General features: G+C 47.0%; 1 protein-coding gene across 7 annotated transcripts in view; it reads right to left on the bottom strand.

Moving 5' to 3' along the window:
* The window catches only part of PPIP5K1 (diphosphoinositol pentakisphosphate kinase 1), a 43,349-nt gene that overhangs the window by 9,454 nt on the left and 12,390 nt on the right, over positions 1-21,505 (bottom strand). For 4 of the 7 annotated variants that reach the window (XM_054516264.1, XM_054516265.1, XM_054516263.1 and 1 more), the window contains exons 14-28: positions 21,275-21,384; positions 20,246-20,331; positions 19,726-19,854; positions 18,625-18,746; positions 17,672-17,854; positions 16,650-16,791; positions 15,971-16,194; positions 14,962-15,089; positions 14,361-14,475; positions 12,863-12,970; positions 11,511-11,627; positions 11,080-11,244; positions 9,878-9,968; positions 4,802-4,924; positions 903-965 (exon numbers count right to left, since the gene is read on the bottom strand). In XM_054516264.1, coding sequence (XP_054372239.1) covers positions 903-965; positions 4,802-4,924; positions 9,878-9,968; positions 11,080-11,244; positions 11,511-11,627; positions 12,863-12,970; positions 14,361-14,475; positions 14,962-15,089; positions 15,971-16,194; positions 16,650-16,791; positions 17,672-17,854; positions 18,625-18,746; positions 19,726-19,854; positions 20,246-20,331; positions 21,275-21,384 — 1,906 coding nt within the window. Of the gene's footprint in view, positions 1-277; positions 320-902; positions 966-4,801; positions 4,925-9,877; positions 9,969-11,079; positions 11,245-11,510; positions 11,628-12,862; positions 12,971-14,360; positions 14,476-14,961; positions 15,090-15,970; positions 16,195-16,649; positions 16,792-17,671; positions 17,855-18,624; positions 18,747-19,725; positions 19,855-20,245; positions 20,332-21,274; positions 21,385-21,505 lie in introns of all 7 variants that reach the window. The other 3 variants (XM_036389737.2, XM_036389743.2, XM_036389744.2) reach the window with 3 other exon arrangements.

The following is a 21,505-nucleotide window of genomic DNA, read 5'->3' as shown; positions in this document are numbered from 1 at the left end:
GAGCTAGTGGCCTATAACCTCACAGACTCACACTTTGGTTGTCAGGCAAGTAGCAACATGGAGCAGAGATAGTGAATTAGCAGAAGCTCTGTCCGACCTCTGTCACCAAACCTTTCCAGAGATACAGGCAGGATGGGATGAAGCAGGTGATGCCACCCTGGGTAGCATGATGCCCATCCCCTCTCCCGCAAGCCAGCACCATCCACCAACAGCAGACAAGTAAGAGCTCTGGAGAGACACATTCCACAGGCCAACGTCTCAGAAAAGGTGAGCCTACCTGTGCCAACATCACCATGCTTGGAGGAACCACGAGACCAGCCTAACAGAGAGGTTTCAGAACAGGAGGTCATAAGGCTACCAGCACTCCTGACATGATACACCAGGTGCACTTCCTTCTTTCCCACCATACACTAGGCCCTTCCAGGTGACACACAGCTGTCCTAGTGTTATTCTTGTTTTCATTCTGCAAATCTGCAGTGTAGAAACTGAGCACTTAAGCTGCTGATGCTTCATGATGTGGAATAAGCATCAGCCCCCAGTCCAGTGGTACTTTCCCCCTGATCCCCACTCTCCCAACAAGGAGCACGACAAAAGGCCTCAAAGTCACCACAGAGTTAAAGGCTGCTTTAGCAGCACACTCACAGAGCCATGGCTTCTGCCTCTTCCCCTGGGACAAGAATACCTCAGGGGAGAACAGAGGCACCACTGAGCAGTAACAGGGTATGAGTGAGCACATAAGTCACAAGGAGACAGTGGAGGAAGGTGAAGCATGTTTGGACACCAGATACACAAACACAAAAAAAACCACAAGAAGGCTGAGAGGAGAACGTGTGCAGAGAAAAGTGAACGTGAGCATGGGGTTAGAAGTGTGAGGGAACATCAAATCCAGAAAGCAAACATACCATTAGTCGGATGCTTTGCAAACGACACAGAAAATCGTTTTACGGCTGGCATAGACAAGAGCTCTGAGGAAATAAAAACAGATCATCTCAGTTAACAGCCTGCTTCAAAGGATCCCCCGACCTTCATACACTTGATTACGCTTTCACGTTCACCTTCCTGACCCCCACAACAGCTGCTCCCACTGGCACTGCTGTGGCATTCAACACTCTGCCTGTGGGTCTGACTGAAGCGTTCTGCATCTGCCCAGCCCTGGCACCACCCTGCCAGGGTCTCCCCAACATGCACACTCAGCCACACTCTCAGTCACCCTCAGTCAGCAACTCACATCTTCCCGCCACACCAGGCTCAGTCCAGTGCAGAATGCAGCCAGGCCATGCTCACAGCCACCAGAGCACTCGTCCCAGCGAGCAGCAGCACTACTGGAGGACTGTTCTCAGGATTCACCTCTGCCCAAGGAAAACAAACACTGCTCTGCAGAGGGACTAAGGAGTTCCAGCAAAGGTACAGCTCAAAACAACCTCTTAATGCAAGCTATACAGAGCTATTTATGAATTTAAAGGTAAATCACCTGAGTAGGGAAGAAGGAAAAGACCCATGAAGACATGCCTCTACAGTTCTCTACTCAAAACATTTCAGTACGGGGGAAGCTTTGGGATACACCTGTCAGAGTGGTCCTCAGGCTTCTCCTGGCCATGCCCCAGGCCAGGCCAAGCTCTCCCATACAAATCACGTATCAGAAAGACTGTGCAAGGACAGACACTGTGCATCTAATGGGGTGCAAACAGATAGGCTTTAAAGGACATGGATTAGGCTCCACATGCACACACACACACACACACACACACACATACACACAAAAAAAAAAAAAAGGCTGGAAACTTTGCTTTTTTCCCCACACTGGAAATTCCTCAGCTATAATGAAAAAGAATGGCCTGGATCAGACCCTCTATATGTGGGATTTGATGTGAGATCTCAGCCAATCATACCTTTTACAGCTATTGGGGATCTTTCAGGAAATAGTAGAAAACCCTTTTATTTCTCTTTCATGTTTCATGCATCCATTCTCCCTAGCACACAGGGTGTGTATGCCTATCCCCTTCATCAGTGCACCAAAGCATGCTCCATACTCCCAATGTGCTCCTACATGCAGTGGCTTGGCCAAATAATGTATCTAAAACCAACTCTCACTGGAACTTCCTCCTCTAGTGTACCAGCCCTAAAAATTGTTTTTCTTTCTTTAAACTCAACAAACAGCATGACAATCTTCCCTACACATGCAATCCCTTGGAAGTGTCTAAGCCCTGCAGCTGCAGTCAGCTGGTGACCATCTCCAGCTGACCCACACCTCCCCTTGCCCTGAGGACACAACAACTGAAATGGCACTGACCCAGTTTACTGGATCCCTGGCTTCAGGCAAGCCAACTTGTAATTACAACCATCCAGGGACCTTCCCTCAGCTTGAGGTTCAGAAAACTTTCTGGTGAAGTGTTCCTTAGCCCTCCTCCAGCTCCAAGCATAAAAGACTTCAGAAATAAAGGTCCTTGAAACTTCCCTGGAAAAAGGCAAGTTAACATTGGTGAAGTGCTATATGCCACACACTACACCTTGAAGCATCACAGCCACGAAAAACTACCAAAGAGTTCATGCCAAAATGTGCTGCTTTTCAATGTCATTAGTCTAAAGAGTGTGGAATAGGTCTTAAAACAAATGTTCTCCAAGAGTCTGCTGTAGCTGCAGTGCCACTGACTGCAACCACGTGTAGTGATGTTTGGATTCAATTCCATTGTTCAGCACTGCAGTAGTGCCCATTTAAGCAAAAACATGCAGATCAAGGGCTCATTTCACATTCCAAACTACTTTCCCCAGAAGCTAAATGTTTTTCTGCTTTGTCCTTGTTTTCCCAAGCCCCTGACACCTTCCCTCCAAATGCCCTTACTGCAGCAAGGCACTGACAGCACAGGGTCTCAGGGCACGCCAAGGAACATGAAAACAGAAGTATAACATCAAGATTTATAATTCTGAGCTGTGTTAGACACATGCTAGTCTACTAAGTCTGCATTTTAGGTACTTGAGGGTACAACTGCATCTCAGCACACAGAGATGCAGTTGGGATTTGGTGAGGGAAATCACTTGTCACTGAATTTAGACTTAGCAGGAGTCCATGGCCTCAAATGCCTGCAGCCTGCTGCAGGCATGTCCTGCTACACAGCCTACAGAGGTAGGGAGCCCAGCACCAGGACTGAGCAGGTCTGTTCCATGCCCAGCTGGGCACAGAGCAGTCTCTGATGCTTTTCCCTGAGAATCAGTGCTGCCTTGGGCTCCCACTCCTTGCAGAGTCAGGAAAGAACAGCTGCCAGGGCCTTTGCTGGCCTTTTCAGAGGCTCCACTGTGACTCATATCCTGGTTTTGTGCCAAACACCATCAGCTTATTCTGCAACCTGTGAGTAGCCAGTACTTGCTGCCTGGGGCAGCTCAGACTGGTACACTGGGGTTGTGAACTCCCATCTCACCCTCCCCACCACCATCATTCACAGCCCAATGTGTGGCTGGGAGTGCCCTGAGGAGGTGAGAACCAGCTCAGCTTTCTCTTATACAAGAAAAGCAGCACAGGCAGCTAGTGTACATAGGGGCACCTACAGAGTTCCAACAGGGCTGACAATTGGACAACATCTCTCCATCCTGATTTGCTAGGCCATTTTCCTTGCCTCAAAACTGGGCAAAAATCCAGATGAACCAGCCTCCTGTCTTTCCCAAACTACTCCCTTAATCCTCTTCCCACTTTGAAATCCAGCAATGTTAATGTTCCTTACAATCCCAATAAGAAAGGCACTCAGAATCTGCATTGAGTAAAATATCAAAAAGATAAGACATCCAATACAGACAACCTTACATCCATCCATTCAAACGCTGGGAAACCTTAGGTGGATTTCCAACCTTGTCAGAGTATACTGTGCAAACCCTGCCCACAGAGCTCCTCAAATCAGTGCCCCAACAAATGGTATGTGAATCAGTACAGAATCAGAAGAGTTTGAGTGAGTGTCTTTCCTACCAGGACCACAGTGGACACTTGCACTTGTGCATTACACCCTCCAGCTGTTCCAGGACAGCTCAGTCTGTCCCCTGTGCCCCAACTTCCTTGCAAATAACAACCCTCTGCTGCTCCCTGCGCATTGCACCAAGTGTTGGGGGCAGGTCAGGGTGCAGCTGCAGCACCTGCAGCCATGGGCATGGAGTGTTTGTAACCTTGGCCCCAATGCCTTCACCAGACTGTCTTGCTGACCTTCCTGGCAGTTTTTGCAGAGCTGCACAGAAATAAGACTTTCCAGTACTTCATCTGCAGTACTTCATCCACGGCAACTCACTTACGTCAGGCATATTGCCCTTGCCTCCTGAGAGCTACCTCAGACTGCCACGTGATCAGCCTCTCCCTAGTGCCCATCTTAACCATGCCCAAGCATATAATTCTGTCTTTGGGATGGCTCCGCCTTCCATGGGGCAAGGATTACTGCCCCAAAAAGAGCTTCATTTTAGCATCAGCAAGATGATCAAGGTAAGCAAGATGATGTGATCTGCTGGATTTCCATTCCAGGACAAACTGATTTAATATTTGGACCAATAAATTCCCCTTCACAACAGCCAAGTACTATTAAAACATCAGACCAAAATCAGACCCCAGCAACACCACACATCAGCCTAAAACTCCTCTCACAACGTTAGGTCCCTTCTGTCCTAGCAAGAATCATGACTTCTTGCGGCATGGTAAAATTTACCACTGTAGATGTGATGAATACATACATTCAACTGTCACTGTTTTCAGCAGTCCAAGTCTGTGCCACAGGCACATCTTGAGACACCAGTGTCCACAAAGTACCACCCTGCTGCCAGGGAACACACATACCGTCTTTGTATGTCAGGCTGCTGGCAAACTTTTTGCCATGGCTGCGTGCGTAGTCCTGGAGGTTGGGGGCACTGGAGGAGCCTCCCAGCACAGTGGTGCTAAACAGCCCGGTGCACTGTGACCCTGGAAAGGCAGGGAAGGTGTTAGTAACACATACCCACTGCATGCAGCTACAGAAAAGCAGGGTTAGTCAAAGGATGAAGGATGAACTGGCCACTTCACAAGCAATTCAGGAAAAAAACATGATGTCTGGAAGCACAGGGAGGCCGTGTTCTCCATTCTAAATTCCACAGTGCCAAATGCAGAGCAGGTAGCCCAAACCTCAGCACCATGGAAGTTCCTAACTTCATCCAGGGGTTTACTTCCATTTGCCTTTCTTGCCCTGACCTAGGGGAAACACCTTCACTCCTTTCAGTCAGCAAAGCTACACACTGATGCCAAAACACTCAGGATGCCAAACCACTGATGCTCATGTCACAGAGGTTCATTGCTCTTTGCCCTTTCTCTTTGGAAAGCTCCTTTTTGTGTAGGACACTGAGAAGAGGAAAGAAGTGTCTGATCTGTGGATAAGCCAGCGTGGATTCATCTCCAGTCAAACAAGCAGAGAAAGTACTGTGACCAGAGGGCTTGTTCTCACAAGCTCATCCTTCACAGACAGACTTTACTCCTCATGTCTCACTGCTCCAGCATAGGAGAAATGGGCCCACAACGAGCCTTGCAAAGCACCAGACGTGCACACAGCATGGAACTTTACCTACCCAGAGTCAAGGAACATGGCATGCAAGGTGGAGGGCAACTTCATTCCTGGGGCTTTGGCTTTGCTTCTCCAAGGCACAGTGCTCTGAAGACTGACTTGGCTTCCTGTGTTATTTAGTGAACACCAGGCATTTGAAAGAAGATTCTTTCAACTGACTGAGGAAAGCAACTGTGAGTCGAGACAAAACCTTATTATGGGCCAGACACAGCCACTGATTGGCTGTAAATTCTCTGCAAACAGTCTTGCTGCTGCATTCTGTATTGAGTGCTCAAACCAACATTACTCCTACATACAAAGGGCTTCCAGAAACAAGCAGATTGATCTGGTCTGCCACAGCAAAAACCTGCAACACAGAACAGTGCAACTGTTACTGCTCTGAAAGAGAACCTGCCTACACTGGAAGCAGCTCTTGATTCTAAAATATGGCAGCATAGCATGATTTAGGTTGGAAGGAGACTGAAGCTTCTTTCCCAACACCCCAGGAGGACCAACTCAGATCAGCTTGCTAGGGTTTGCCCAATCAAGTTGTCAATACCTCCAAGAAAGTAAATTCCACAACCTCTCTGGGCCCCTGCTCTAACATCTGGCACATTCACGGTGGGTAAAAATCTGTTCCTCCTAGCTAATTGGAACTTCTTGTGCTGCAACTTGTGTTCATTGGATCTCCATCAACAACAACAGGACTTTGGGGACAGTCTGTCTCTGTTCTCTCTGCAATCTCCCATTTAGGTGGTGAAAGAGCATTAAGGTCTCCATTCCCCACAAGTTCCAATCTGAACAAGCATAGCTCTCAGTTTTTCCTCCAACGCCATGTGCTCCAGGCTTCCCGCCCATTTCCACTGCCTCCCAGTGGGCTCACAATCCTGACATACCCCAGGGAGCCCAGGGCAGGACAGCAGAGCTTCAGGCACTCACGAGAGGTGAACAGAAGGAGCCAAACCCCTCAGCTGGACAGCTGTACTCCAGCTGATGCAGCCTAGCATGCCATCACCCTTCCCTGGTGTGAGGACACACAGCTGCTTCACATCCACTCATTGCTCTTGGGGACCCCGGCTCTGTTACTGCAAAGATCCTTAAGCCAGAGCTTCTTTGGAGAAAACACAGAGATCCTGAGTATTAAAATGTTCTTGTATAAGCTCAGGCTGAGCTGAGGACATCTGTTCCTGGGGTGACCAAAAGGGTCCTTGTAGCATTGAGCTGCAGCTGCTCCCCCACTGTGACACTGCTGGTGGCTTTCCACAGCACAGACCAGCACATACATGCCCTTGGACAGAAAGGGACTCTTGCCTGCAGAGTCACTGATACACAAACCTTAGAAAATTTTCTCCTAATGCCTTAAATTGATGCAAAGTGCTGACTCAGCATGAACTGGAATCTGTTGGAATGAAAATGAAATTTTGTCATACATCAGAAAGGATGATGCTCCCAATAGCTCTTCCATGGTTTAAAAACAAACAACAATGAAAACCACCCAACAGATGCATTTACTGGCAGATAAAAATTGAACTTTTTAGGACTGTATGTCTTGAGCATCCTTGTGCTGTTAATCATTAAGCTAAGGATACCCCAGTGTTTCTGCTCTCCTGCTGCAGACAGAGGCATTAAGCCAGAAGAGAATTCACAAAGATGACTTTATGGACAACAGCAATTGTCTACAGGGAACTCCACAAGACCACTGTACCCAAGTAACCACACACACACACACACACACACACATATCCTAAAACCACAATGTCCATTTGGATTTAAATGTAGCAACACTTGCTAGAAATTACTGTATATGCTGGAAATTTACTGTGCATTGAATTTTCACGTGTTCATTCAGTATGTCAGATGTTTAAAAATAGTCATTCTTGGTTTCCCTCTGGGAATCTCAGCACAAGGCTTTGTGCCACTGGCAGTGCACCACCTCTACTGCTCAAATAGCCAGCAGTGATTTTACTTCATTTTGAAGGGTTCTTGTAAGCAAAGAAAGGTATTGAAACATCCCTAGGCTTTTCAAGCTAGAAGCACATTCACTATGGCAAACAATCCACAGCAGTGCACTTGATGCTGCCCAGAAAAACCTGTCACACTCAAAGCACAGACAAAGCAAGGTGCAGCCACCTATTTTCAAAGGAGGAATTACATTTTTTTAAATTACAGTAGAGGCACCATTCTGGAAGGTATAGCAGCAGGGCAGAGCTATTGCAAGAGCTCTCTCGTGCTCCCTGCTCCTGCATGCCTACACATGGAAGCTTACACCAGGACAGATATTCCATTTTCCAGAGATAATGACAGCCAGGCACTGACTGACAAGGTCAGGCAACAGGAGGTATGCTCAGCTTCAGAAAACTCAGAAACAGCAGGTAGTGCCTGAATGAACCCCCCTCATAACCCCCCAAAGCTGCTGAGACAAGTATTAAAGACAAAGCTCAAGCTTCTACAGCTCTGTATTATCTCTTAGAGAGAGAACACATTTCAAATCATAAAGGGGCAAGAAATTAGACTTCTAAAAAACAAGCAAGAAAGGCATCAGGAAGATTCCTTGAAGATCTTGACTTGTACAGGTAAAGGGGCACGGCTCTTCCTAGCAGGCCTCAGGTGAAAAAAAAAACTCACAGAAACACAGATATCCTAATCACCAGCTGTTGTGCAAGCTGGTGTGGTACAACAGGTCTTTCCTGCTCAATCCTTCTGTACCTGCAAGACTCTACAGAGGAGAACCATGGCTGGGCTAGAGGTCTACGTCACAGATCAGATCTATCAAGGTTTTGTCCCTGCAGAGCTTCACAGGTGGAAGAGTAACCAGCACAAGCTTCCCAGCAAGGCACATGAAGCAAGATTCTGAAATCAAACCTGCCAGGATCATATTTCAGATTTCGTTGTGAAGGAAAAGTAGTACTGTACAAAGGTGTGGAAAAGCAGTGGTCTCCTCTATTGCCAAAACAGACATTCCTCAAAAACCTGGAAAAGGCTGTAGTCCAAGGGCTGTAATATCTGCTTTCCAGAGCCCAGGCCTTCTGGTAGTCGCACATTCAAACAGTAAAACCAGTTTGCAGTACCACTTGATGTACCCAGTAATTCTCCAGGCAGATGCACCTCCTTGACTATGTGCCATTTCAGAAATTCCCATAGTCATCCGTATGGACTCACAAAACAGCCACAGGTTTCTTCGAGCCTAAGCATGACAGTTTGTCACAGCTCACTGAATCTCACAGTGGCACTGGGAAAGGCAGAGATAAGTGAAATAACACATTCAAAAATTACCATGGCCAAGGATACTGTCCCTTTATGAAAATAATATACATCAGCCATTCCTATTTAGATTTTTCCAGCTGGCTGGACGCATTAGCTGGCAGACTCCGGGGATACCTTCTAGCCACTCAGAAGAAAATTCTCTTTCCTTGGTAAGAATTAGATTCCAAAGAAGCTGCTCATTCAAAAGTGGCAAAGAAATGAGCAGGCCTTTCAGCAGTCTCTTAGCTGCGGGTTGTCCATATAATAGATTGCTGAGTCAGAACTGCTGCAAGTCTGCAGCCATGCTACAATGCTAAGAAAGTCTAAAGAAAAAGAAAGTGGGCATGACTTGGGCATTATCACCTCCTCTCCTCAAGACACAGGTTGCACAGCCATCTCTGAAGCTCATGACAGCAAAGACAGCTTTTCCAGTTTCAAAATGGATCTTGCTTCAGCAGAAATATTTCAGGAAGAATTTCAACTGTTCAGACATAGTTTAGGTTAAGATGACATGGAATGGAACAATCAAGGACAGAGATTGTCAAATGCCCTGAAATATTCTCTTCCACTGGCTACCACAAGACGAATGGCTGACCAAGGACTTCAGCTCAATTAGAGAGCTATCAAACATTCTGATGTGGCACATCTGTTCCAGACAACAGATCTTTATGAAGCAAAGGTAGAAACGGAACAGTCTCACACGAAGAACAGTTTTGTAGATAAAATGATTTTTGTAGAACAGAAAGTTCACTTGTTCTCACTTAAAATCATCTCTTCCTACTAAGTTGAGAAACTTAACAAATGAGAGCAACAGAGAAGCAGAGGCAAGCCTGCAGGTTTGCAGGCAGTTTGCCCTGTTGCTCCTGTACTGGAAAGGATGAAAGTCCATCTTGTGTTGCTAGCAGCTGAAGAAGTTTGTACACAAAAGGTACTGACTGAGACAGTCTCTACAGTGGTCTCAACAGTAACACTGAGAGAAGACACGAAACACACAGAGGCATACAAGGAACTCAAGCCAGATGCGTATGTGGAGACACAGACTAATGCCCATGGAAATAGAGTTACAAGCAAGTAGGCTGGTTACAGGTCAGGTACAGTACCTAATCCACTCTGCTTCATCTCAGAAGACTGCCTGGAATAAGTGCTGAAGAGGCGATAACCTCCTGATTTAGAAGAAGATTCAGACAGCACCTGCAAAGACACAGTGTAAATAATCAGCACCATGCTCCAAGTTACCCACTGCTATCAAAGCCTTTAAACATCAGCTGTAGGTAGAGAAATGTATATCTCTTCCTTAAAATCACCATTTTCAAGAAGCACAAAGGTAGTCATATGCTAGGATTGTGATAATGAATGCTCAATTGTAATTTCAAGATTTTGTTGAATTGTGGAACAATGGAAATCTGTAAAGTATGATGGGACTCATGTAGTGAGCATCTTTTCTCCCAAGACTCTTTCTGAGATCCCTGGGACTCAGTCTTCCTTCTTTAGCAGCAGGAAATCATATCCCTTTTAACTCAGTATGTGCCTATCACAAAGAGCCTCCGAGTGCTGCACGCAGAGGTGACATTGTGAGAAACATACAGTGATGGAAGACAGCTAACAAATACCTCAAACATTAACTCTGCTGTTTTCTGGTTCAGAAAACTGATGGCAAAAATGCCTTTGAAATCCCTCTGAAAGGAGGGACAATTCCAGAGTACTCTGAAGGTAACAGTCACCTGCTGACTGTGACACTGGCCTTGTGACACAGAACAGCCTCGAAGGAGAGATGTTAGAACAGTAAAATTAATTTTGTTACTTCACCAAATCAGTGAATGGCACAGTTCAAAGCCCTGATAGCTTAAACATCCTGGATGAATCCACCAGTGAGCAGGGACCCCGATCAGCATGAGATCTTAGATGGGATGGAGGAATGTGAAACATGGAGCTGCCTTTGTGAAAGGCAAAGACTGGAGCCTAACAGAAGGCAAGATGTCATCACAGCTAGGTGGTGAGGTTGCATGTAATCTTATACTGGCTACACCAGTGCCTCTACAGAGCATGTAATCCAAATAATGCTTGTGTTTCTCAAGCATTTCCTTACTTGCTCTTCTTCATCAGTTCCTCTGGCCTGTGTTCCTGTCCTTCCTCAATGAGGAAGAGTTTCAGAGGTCTGCCTTCCACAATATCCCTCTTTGCCCTCTGCAGATCCCTTTCCCAGAATCAACTCAGACTCTGGCATGTTAAAAGAAATGCCAGGAAACCAAAACCAAGGAAAGGCCTTTGCAAGAACAAAGACAGGCACCAAGAGCACGGTTACCTCCATGGATCCCGTTTTCCGGCTCCTGACCAGCGGTGATCTTCGCTGGATGCTGACGGGCTCCGAGGGCTGCGGGGACTTCTGCCGAGCACGGTCTGCCTCATCGCCGCCCTTCTCATGCGAGAGGTCCTCCAGGCTGCCTTGGTCGGCCTTCTTGTCCTCGTTCTGCCGTAAGGAAACACTCCGCTTGTGTCCACAGGCACCTGGCCTTTGCCCATGCTGCCCCACACCAGCTCCAGGCTTGGATCTCCTGCTCAGGAGGCACTCACAGTCCCAGCAGCCACCCCGACAAACCCAAACGGGACAGACACAATGTGCCAGCTCCCTGTGCACACTGCCAGCAAGGAAGCTTCTGCAGCAGGGCCAGACAGAGCAGGACAATGCCCAAGTGTCCCCTGGGGCTGGCAGCTCCTGCCCAGGTGTCTGCTTACCTCTGCTGAGGCCGGTCGAAAGCCAAACCCCGTGGGTATGTTCCTGTCCTCCTCACAGCCTTTGACACCAGGGCTGAAGTGCAGCTCCACATGGAAACGCTCCTCTGAAGAGGGGTCCTGTGAACACATGTCACAAGGAATAGGTAAAGAACAAAACCCAGTTAATCCGACCATCAGCCCAGGCCAAGGTCCCACCCCGCTGTGCTGGCCAGCACGCATCCCAGGCCCACCCCTTGGAGGGAAAGCAGGGGCAACAAGCATGAACAGAATGGCTCCAGGTTTGTCCCATCCGAAAGGACAGCCCTCATCAGCACCCAGCTGAAGCACTCTGACTGTTGCTATTTTGAGACAACAGCCACAGAGGAGTGTAACAGAATCAGGCTCTATTTATATATATATACACACACATCCCCCTAAACCCCAGCTCCTTCTGACCCACTCCTGCTGCAAACCCAGTGTATGCCAGGACAGGGGGAGACCGGGTCCGCCCTGGACCTTCAGTCAGCCTGATCCAAGATTTAAGCAACTGTCTCTAATAATAATTTTTCATTAACCTTTTTTAAAGGAAGACAGAGTTTTTACAGTATCTGGCACTAATGATATAAACCCACCTTGACTGACTGACACATCCACACCACTCGTGAGAGCTCTAGTCACCTATTTTTTGACAAGCATCACTTCTAACATTAGAAGCTCACACCAGCTCTGTGAATACAAAGCTCTAACTCTGTAAGGTGTGGGCTAAGGGGCTGCTCCCCTCACCACTACAACCTCCTGCAGCACAAACCCAAATCACAAGGTCTGATGATCAGGACATGCAGTTTGGTGGCAAACCTACTTACAGCCAGTACCCTCAGCTCCCACATTCTAGCTGTTTATTAAATGATTCTCTTTACTTCCTGAAGATACCAGTTTACACTTCCCTAACTATATAAGCACACTTTCAGAATAAAAAATAGTTTATGGATGTGGAATTTCTGGATATTTTCTAGATATATTTCAAAAATACAAATCAAATGTCACTCAATTTTATTTATTTTTTCCTACTGCTCACTTGCAATTAATACTTAAAAACAGCAAATAATTTTGACTAGAAAATGCTTTAAAATAGTCAGTATTAATTACATAAGTTGGGTATTAGAGTATTACTGCTCTTTCTGCTTACATGCAACAACCATTAACTGGGTCACTGCCTCCCACATAAACTAAAAACTAGCAGTTGTGTTAATGATCCATCCGTCATTGCCCACAGGCAGCAAGAGCTGAAGTTACAGACTTCCAACTAAACTCGTCTCTGAGGACTGCCTTGCAACGGGGCAGGAAGCATTGTATCCTACTGCTCTATCCCTCACCTTGTTGTTGTCCTCGTAGAGCATGATAACAATCTGGGTCATGTAGTTCAGCTCTGAGATAGCACTCAAATAGTCCATGGCTCTCTTCCACTGCTGGTCTTTGTTTTCCTGATATATATACACACAAACAGTCGCATGGGATAAGCAACAGCAGACACCTTGCAGCATTCAGTGAAATGGGACTGAGAGAGTTCCTCTCTCCACAAGGTAACATTGTCAGGACAAAAGCACCTTGCTTAACCTGCATGAAGAAATGACCTTGCAATGTGGTGGGGTGCTTGCAGTCAGGAGCAGCTGCACAGAGGGATGCTACAGCTGCCCAAGCCACCCATGTGCAGATGTGAGTTGCAAGCTGCTGTGCCACGCCGACTGGAGACAAGCAGAGCCCACAGCAGGTTCCCAACACAGCCATTCTCAAACTACAGAAATGAGCACAAGGGATGAACTTGTGCTAAATAAGGGATCGAGTGAAATGCTGTTACCTGACGCTGAATGAAAAATGTGGAGACAGGCTGAAGCACTGGGCTCCACAGAGCAGGGCAGCCCACCCTTCACTGCCTCCCAGCACTGCCAGGAAATGGGCACACCTGAGGTGCCACCCATGATGCTGTGGAGCGAATCACCACATTGATGGACATGAACTGAACCCTCCATTACAAAGAACCCAGATGCAGCCCAATATCCCTGTGTTGGCAACACAGCATCCTTGGGCACTTGAGTCAGGGAAAAGGGAGCATCTTGTTCAGTGAGTAATTTAGAGGCACTTTTCTGATCACTGTCTACAGATATGCTAAGCTGCCAGAAATCAGACACCAGAAATCATGCCTGTTAAGGAAGCCCAAACTCTCAAGGCATTCAGACCATGCTTAAAAATGGGAAGGTAAATCAGAGAGCCTCTTTAAAGCAGAGCTTTTCTCAGGGTCTGCATACCAATTCATTCAGGAAGCAGGTGAAGAGAGAGCAAGTGAAGGATAAGTTAACTGGATGAGTTAATCTCTAAAAATTGTCATCTGCCTCTCTGGAAGAGAGCACATCCTGTGAATTTGCAACCTCGACTTGCTTCCTTTGTAAGAAAACTGATTTTATTGACTTAGAATTGATATAAAGACTATAAATACAGGACTAAGCTCTTAAAATAAAGGGTTGAAGGAAGCAGGAAGGAAGAAATTCACTCATCCCCATTGCCTCATACTGCTCTTCTCCTAGACAAGTAAGTGGTCTGCCCACCTGAAACTAGCAGGACAGATCTTGGAGAAAACATGTCTCTGTGCAAGCAAGTGAGGCACTGAGGAAGAACAATCCCCCTACATGCCAGAAATGCAGGAAGCTGCAGCATGCAAACACAGCAGAGATGGAGCTGGCCAGATGCCACTGATGCACAGCATTCGTGGCAGAGCTGGCTAAAGGGGCAACCTACAAACGTACACTGTCTGCCTTGGAAAAGGCTACTGGAGAAAAGTAGGGAGGCTTACTGTGTGAGCATTGCTGGGACACTTACATCCAGAAGGCCCCCGTAGCGGAAGATACTGAGCAGGGAGTGCACGTGGCTCTCACTGGTGAAGTACAGCCGCGTGCGGACGTGGCGACCCGGGGACAGAACTCCTCTTGAGTACCTAAACCAAAATCAGCCCACAGTTACTCACCTGCCAATCAACTGCCGTCTGTCACACATCAGCACTTCTGTACACTTAATGGAATGACACAGCCCCACACTGAGAAATGTCAAAGGCAGCAGGACAGAACAAACAATGGGAGCACTGGGCACAGGAGCAAGAAATTTTGTGGAATCCTGATGGAGACACACAGTAGGTAGCTCATCACTCTACACCGGCCCTGTGCAGGGAAATGCCTGGATGAGGCATCACCATCCAGCTACAATGGGTACAAGCCTTTGTGGCCCTGCACTTCTGGTATGTAGTCTCAATGTGCCTTCTCCATCTGCCCTCTAGTTCTGGGAGCACCAACATGCCTTCCTCCTGGACGTCCTTCAGTGTATACTCAGTACCTCCTTCCACAACAGTACACTCTTCTGGCATGGGAACCACCCCTGCTCCACAGCTGCCCTCCCCACTGCCAGCAGCATGCAGCACAAGCCTTACAACGGATGTAGTTTGTTGACAGACTCATCTTCATGAGTTCTCTGTAGGTCCAGCTGGATCTTTTTAATGAGAGGAAGACAAAAGCCAATAGCAATCTCCAGTTTCTCCTCCTTATTAATCCCATATTCCTGCAGGAACAAAATAACAGATACCCTGAGCCCTGGTTCTTTGCCACATCCTCACATAAAAGGCCACTTCCGTCCGCAGCACCACTGGGTAAGCAAGGACAAGAAGAGAAACGTCACTCAACGCTTTTCACTTTTTTTTTCCCCACGTATTGCAGGGGGTAACAGAGGACTGAGACTTCTAAGAACCCCAGTTATGTCTGGACGTGACTATCAGTGCCCTTCAACAGCTGAGAGGTGCAAGGACCATGAGTGAATCTCAGATCTCATGACACGCAAACTTACACCCTGAGCTAGCATGAGCATTAAAGCAACAACTGCTATTGGCAAAGATAAAAGCTGCAGTATTACGCTGAAAACAGCCAGACTGCACATCACCAGCAGCACTGAAAAAGTTTAGAGACCACTTCTGCTCTACAGGGGCAGCTGGACCTTGCTGGTAGAAACTCATCCCAGATAAATTAAACTTTGTCAGAAGCAACTCAACATTGGAAACTGAAAAAGTCCTAGTTTGACAAGAATAACAAACTTGTCAGAACTTTAACACAGAAATCTCCCTTCACTTCCACAACCCTACGTGTGGAGAGGATGCAATGTTGCTGTAGCACACACACACAGCTTGGAGCTGTGCTGTGATGCACTACAGCAAACGTGGAAAAGCTGCTGCATCAGCTGCTCATTACTCTGACCTTGCTAGAATCCTCAACCAGAAGACACATTTCAAGTCATAAATGGTTTTGGCCTTATACAAACACTGAGACAGATCTGAGAAACACCCTACTGTGGTAGGCTGCCTTGGCAGTTAATGTGCAAGAGAATCGAGACAAAACACAAAGGCAAAGGCTCAGAAATTGGTGCCACAGGCATTCTCATACAGGCTCTACCTGGGGTATGATCACATCTGCCAGGGCTTTGGAGAGCTTGAAGAGTTCAGTTGTGCCTTCCAGTTTCAGTGCACAGTTGTGCTGTACATCATACTTGATGCAGTCGTATATATCAGGGATCTTGCTGATGTCATAGCGCCCATTCTTCATGCGGAAATCTCGCTCCAGCTTACTCCAGCGTTGCAACATCAGTTCCAAAGTCTCACTGTGGTACAGCTGCAGGTCTAAAAAGCAGAGGACGGCAAACAACATTCACATCCTAGAACCACAGAATCACAGAACCCTGGTTATTGCTGCAGAGATTTCAAGTGGCAGCTGTGACTGAGTTCTCCCAGCATGAAAGGGCTCCAATTCTTGTGTCACCCATAGGAATCCTAGTCTGGAAAAGCCACTGGAACTGTTGCGGGAGTTTTAACCTGCAGCAACAGGCTACTTCTGAAATGCTTGAGAAAAGTGAAACCGTTTGCCTAGTTGCTTAGGTCTGCCATAAATGCACATATCATTTCCTTTACATTATAGCTCTCTTTAACAGTAATTGAAAGTGGAGCCTTCCACATCAATAGCACATACAGAATTACACTTTACAGTTTCTTTGCTACAGACAACGATAAGCCCTAGTGGTGTTTGGGAGCTCTGAAGATGTAACAATAAATTAATCTCTCCCAGTTCTGTTGCTCACCTGCAGATTTTGGGTCTTCCAGACGTTTTCGTATCTGGGAGGTGAGATTCTCAATCAGGGTGAACACCTGGTTACAGACCTCAACTGGGTTCTGGATAAATGTCATGGAGTTGAGCAGAGAAGCACTGCCTGTAGGTGCTAGCTGAAAGAAGATTCCAGCAGACATTAGCTAGTCCTCACAAATGGGGAATGCAAAATGTCTGTCTTTTGCAGCCACACTGCTTTCTGACTTGGGACAAAAGCTGTGCTCCCAGCTGAGCACAATAAGCTGGTCTATTCCTAGGAGGAGTCAGGCGTGTCTTAAAATCTTCCTCAGGATCAAACTCAGAGGGAGCAAACAACTGCTCCCATTAGACTGGACCTCCCTCCACCTCCAATATCCACTCTTGTCTCATTTTGCTTCTGTGCTTGAGCAAAAGGGCTTCATTTCAAGTAGGTCTTTGAGATGACAAATATGTTCCTTAAAGGATTTCAGTCCAGTAATCATATTTCAGAGCCTGGGAAAAACAGTATTTTGGGGACTTGCTGGAGAAGCAGCAATAGTGCTTTCACTGGTTGCTGTGCTGCATGCAGCCCATGCTCTCTACTATGCAGCTATCAGAATCTGACAGGACACAGGACAATTTGTAACCAAAAGGTCTGTTCACCTCTGCATAGAGCATGGATCTAGAATCCAGTGAGGCACACTCCCTGCCCACAGCAGCTGGGATTGATCTGAGCAGCATGCAGGAGCTCTTCTAGCATACTCACAAGAACAAAATGAACTGGGAGTTATGAAGGGAGAAAAAGGCACCATGATCAGTCTTGAAGGGGACAGCAGAGCAACACTGAGGACTGTCACTCCAAGAAGGGCAAGGGCTATTAACCTGCACACTTCCATACATATCCTGTCATTTTGACCAGAACTGATCTCAAACTAACTAAACCACTGTCCACATACCACAGACTTCACATCAAACCACAGCAGCGATGCTATTCTCCTTTCAGATACAGGGAGCAATGAAGCCACACTGGTGCTTTACCTTTTCATAATCCTCTTCACAGAACTCAGCATCCTTCTGCATGATTTCATGCAGTCGAGCCTTCACTCTGTGCTGACAGCTGCTAAGGGAATCACTGTCACTGTCCAGCAGACCATTCATGTTGGCACTTTTCACCATCTGCACCAGGATGGGGGTCAGCTCTCCTTCCAGGGCCAGCAGACCCTAAAGCCACACCACATAGGACAAGATTTCAGGTCTGTGCAACCAAGCAACAAAAATTCTGGTAGTTTCATGGCCAGAACTCAGGCAACTTAAGCGAAATCTCAGCTGTCCTTGAAGGGCAGTTTTACAGCAACGTCCCCTCCAGTCAGAGATGACTCTGGCATGGTTCTAGAGCTGTTCAAGCAAAGGACAGCTCTGCCTGCGGCAGCCCCAGATTTATCCAGGCAACTGTTGAGCAAGTTCAACTATCAAGCAGCTCAGTTTGCTTGAAAATACAGTGAATGCTCCAAAGACCAGCTAAGGCCACTGCAGGATTCCCCTTGGCTTTAGCTGCAAATGAACCTGTCTCCTCCCCAGCCTCCACCCCATACCACACCAAAGACATTTCATTTCCCTTTTAAATTCAGCAGGCAAAGAATAACCCCTCTGTCTGGGCAGCCATACCAGAAACATTCATTCTATAGGCAATCAATACTCAGCAGCACATCTGGTGTGCTCTAAGATCAAGCACCAGCAATAATCCATACGTAACTCTTTCCTGACTGAGAGTCCTGTCCTGGACAGGACATTAAAGGTGACAGGTGTGTGCAGATACACCAGATGTTCAGTACTGCCCCATACACCTGCTATTAGTCCAGTGTACCCCAGTCCATCCAACAGAGAGGAGGAAGATCCTAGGAAAACTCCTTCCTCATCACCAGAGGTTTTCCTTTAGAACTGGCATATTTTAAGAGTAATGAACAAACGGATGCCCAAAAGAGAAGAAAGACCTTTGCAAAAGCTGCTGCTGTCATCTGAACTCTTCCCTCATCCGAGGCGTAGATCTTGAGATCGTGGCGATAAGTGCTGTGCAGCCTGAGCAAGCCACAGCCAGGGAAACCAGCATAATCGCCTGGAACCAAGGACAACTCAAGATTTATATTCTCACACCTGCAAAATTATCAGCTGGATATATTGGTTTAGACAAACAAACTTTATTGTAGTAACAAAGTTATGTAGAGAATTAGTCACTTGCATAGGCAGCATTTATGCTGCTCCAAAATAAACAGTTCTAGCTATACACAAGGACTAGAAATGTAACAAAGTCATTGCTTAACTTGGGAAAGTTCATTTTGAGGAAAAAAATGAGCATCCACCAGTTAAGTCTGATGCTGCCCAAATTCTGCAGCAAACTCTACTGAACACCCTGTAGTAGTTCTGATAGCCTGAATACCCTGGTGCAGAATGAAGATGCAAAAAAAAAAAGTCACTTCCTTCTGCTTAGTTTCTGCATGAGAGCAGATCCTGCAGCCCTCAGAACTTCAGGGAGGGTGGTTCAGCAAGGAAGTTTCCAAAGCAGACCCTGTACAGCTACAATTACTTTGTGGCACAAATTGCCAGTTTATTTCTCATGTCTGAGTCAACCACAAGAGTCAGATCAGTAATGAAGGAAAGTAACTCATGAAGCTCTTGAGTCTGACCTCCAAAGACAGTACAATGGTCACTATTTGCTGCTACCTGGAATCCCAGGGCAATTCTGCACAGTACCCAGTCACACAGTGTGACAGGACAGGAACACTACTGCCAGCTCAGAGCTCACAACTCAGAGAAACACCCTGACAGACAGGCACCAGCCAGAAGTCAGATGTATGTCTTGGGAAAGCTGCCAGGCTTTCCCAAGACACACTGAAGTTTAACAGCAGACCTCTCAGGTCAGCTTAGGGATCTGGGTACAAAACCCACCTGAATTATTTACCCCTACCATGCCAACTCAAAAGAACAAAAACTAATCCCAGAGACTGTATACAGCCACAGATGCCTGAGCCACCCTCACCTGGGCTGGGCAGCCTGGCAGCCATGGGGCAGGCCCAGGGGTACCTGGCCAAACTCACCTTGGCCTCCAGGATACATGCAGCGAAAGGCCCGCCCCAGCTCCTCAGCCTGGACTCTTCCTGCTGGGGTCAGCTCTCCACCCCACTTCAGCACCAGGAGAAGGGAGGGGGAGGACTCTCGGCGAGCGTCTGGAGACAAACAGGTATTCACTCCATCAGAGCTCATATCTGAGCTTGCAGAGCGAGGAAAAGAGGTTGTCATCAGCACCTTGCAGACAGTTCTCAACATAAGCCTGACCCAAGCTCCCCAGGAAACAAATCAGCAAGTAGGAAATTCAGAGTCACTAGTTTTTGAAGGTATAGGATGACATTTATAAAACTGGAAATGCAAGCCCTGTAGAGCCAGCCAGGGTGTACTGGCATACCCCTGCAATCCTTCCTATGATGTGAGCAAAGATAAGATATGGGTCACCAATTCTGCTAGCATGTCCAGAGGCCTATACACAGAGGGTAGCTGCACTCACACCTGAACTCTGGGCTTAAACATCAGGTTTAGGTAAACACCATTAGGTTTCTTTACCTTCATCTTCACTCGCAGCTTTTGGATGTCCATGAGGAAGATAGGTCAACTGAACCTTACGGTTAATGCCAGAAAAATGTCCATACCTGTCACAAGACATGGAGAAAAAAAACACTGAAACAAATCAACTGCAGCCAACCTTTGTCCAGAGGCCCCCAGGCAGTACACAGCAGAAGTATAGCACAAGCAAGAGACTTTCTGCTACAACACCCATAGCCATGCAACATGATTTTTGTCATCTCCCTGTGACCCAGCATAGACCCCCACAAAAAGCCAAACAGTTCCCTCAAACAAAATTCAAAGATCCATTCCCTTACTCTTCTACCAAGAGCACTCTACGCTGTCATTCCTCACAGCGGCTTTAAACTCTTATCTACATCTTTAACAAGTGGATTAATGAGATCACAGAAAAAAACACTCTGGCAGATGCTTTGAGGATAACCATGATGAGCAGAAAGAGCAGAGGAGGGAATCAGAGCAAAAGTCCTCCTCTGTGCTGCAGAGACATGGCCTGAACACAGACGCTGGCTGTGTGTGCCACAGCTAGCTGCAGTCCTGAGAGGAACCCTGTTTTGTTTAGATGTTGTCAATACCACCACATTTTTATTTTGACTGTACAAAACCTCAGGGGACGCAAATATCTTTTCATGTTTTCCGAGCTCTTTTTTGCTAAACTTTTGGCACCAGGACAACTTTATTTAAAACAAGTTTTATTCCAATAATATCAAAATGCTTCCTATCAAGATGGTCCCTCCAGGACCCCAGTTCCTCTCCTGCAGCAAAGAAAGCTCAGCTTTGTCTCAAGTTGTTTAGCCAAACACCAGACACACTTGGGACAAGGATCAGCAGGGTTTTGATGTCAAGGAGAAAAAGTGAGGAACGTGGTGCCTTTCCTGAACAGTTACTAACAGGGGACAGAGGAGACCCCAGTCTCTGGGCACCAGCTGGCCAGGACACCAGGAGCACAGCTTGTTTCCATATCACATCCTCTGAGGCAAACCCACAGTGCCCCGAGATAGGAATGCTTACATCTCCAAGACACTCTTCAGCTGCTCCAGTTTGGATTTCCTCTCCTCAATTTCACAATCACTGTGGGTTCCCAGCTCCACCACAAGCTGCCGTGCAATGTCCAGCACTTCCTGTTGGAAAGCAGAGAGCAATTCTGCCTCAGACTCACCAGTGTCCTCCTGCAAGGCCTCCTAACAGCTTCACCCAGAAGCAGGTCCATGCAGACACTCCTCAGAGGCATGTCATTTCATA

This window comes from Molothrus ater, chromosome 13, assembly GCF_012460135.2.
Source record: "Molothrus ater isolate BHLD 08-10-18 breed brown headed cowbird chromosome 13, BPBGC_Mater_1.1, whole genome shotgun sequence".
NCBI classification, from domain to species: Eukaryota; Metazoa; Chordata; class Aves; order Passeriformes; family Icteridae; genus Molothrus; species Molothrus ater.
This window is presented reverse-complemented; position numbering and strand designations above follow the sequence as displayed.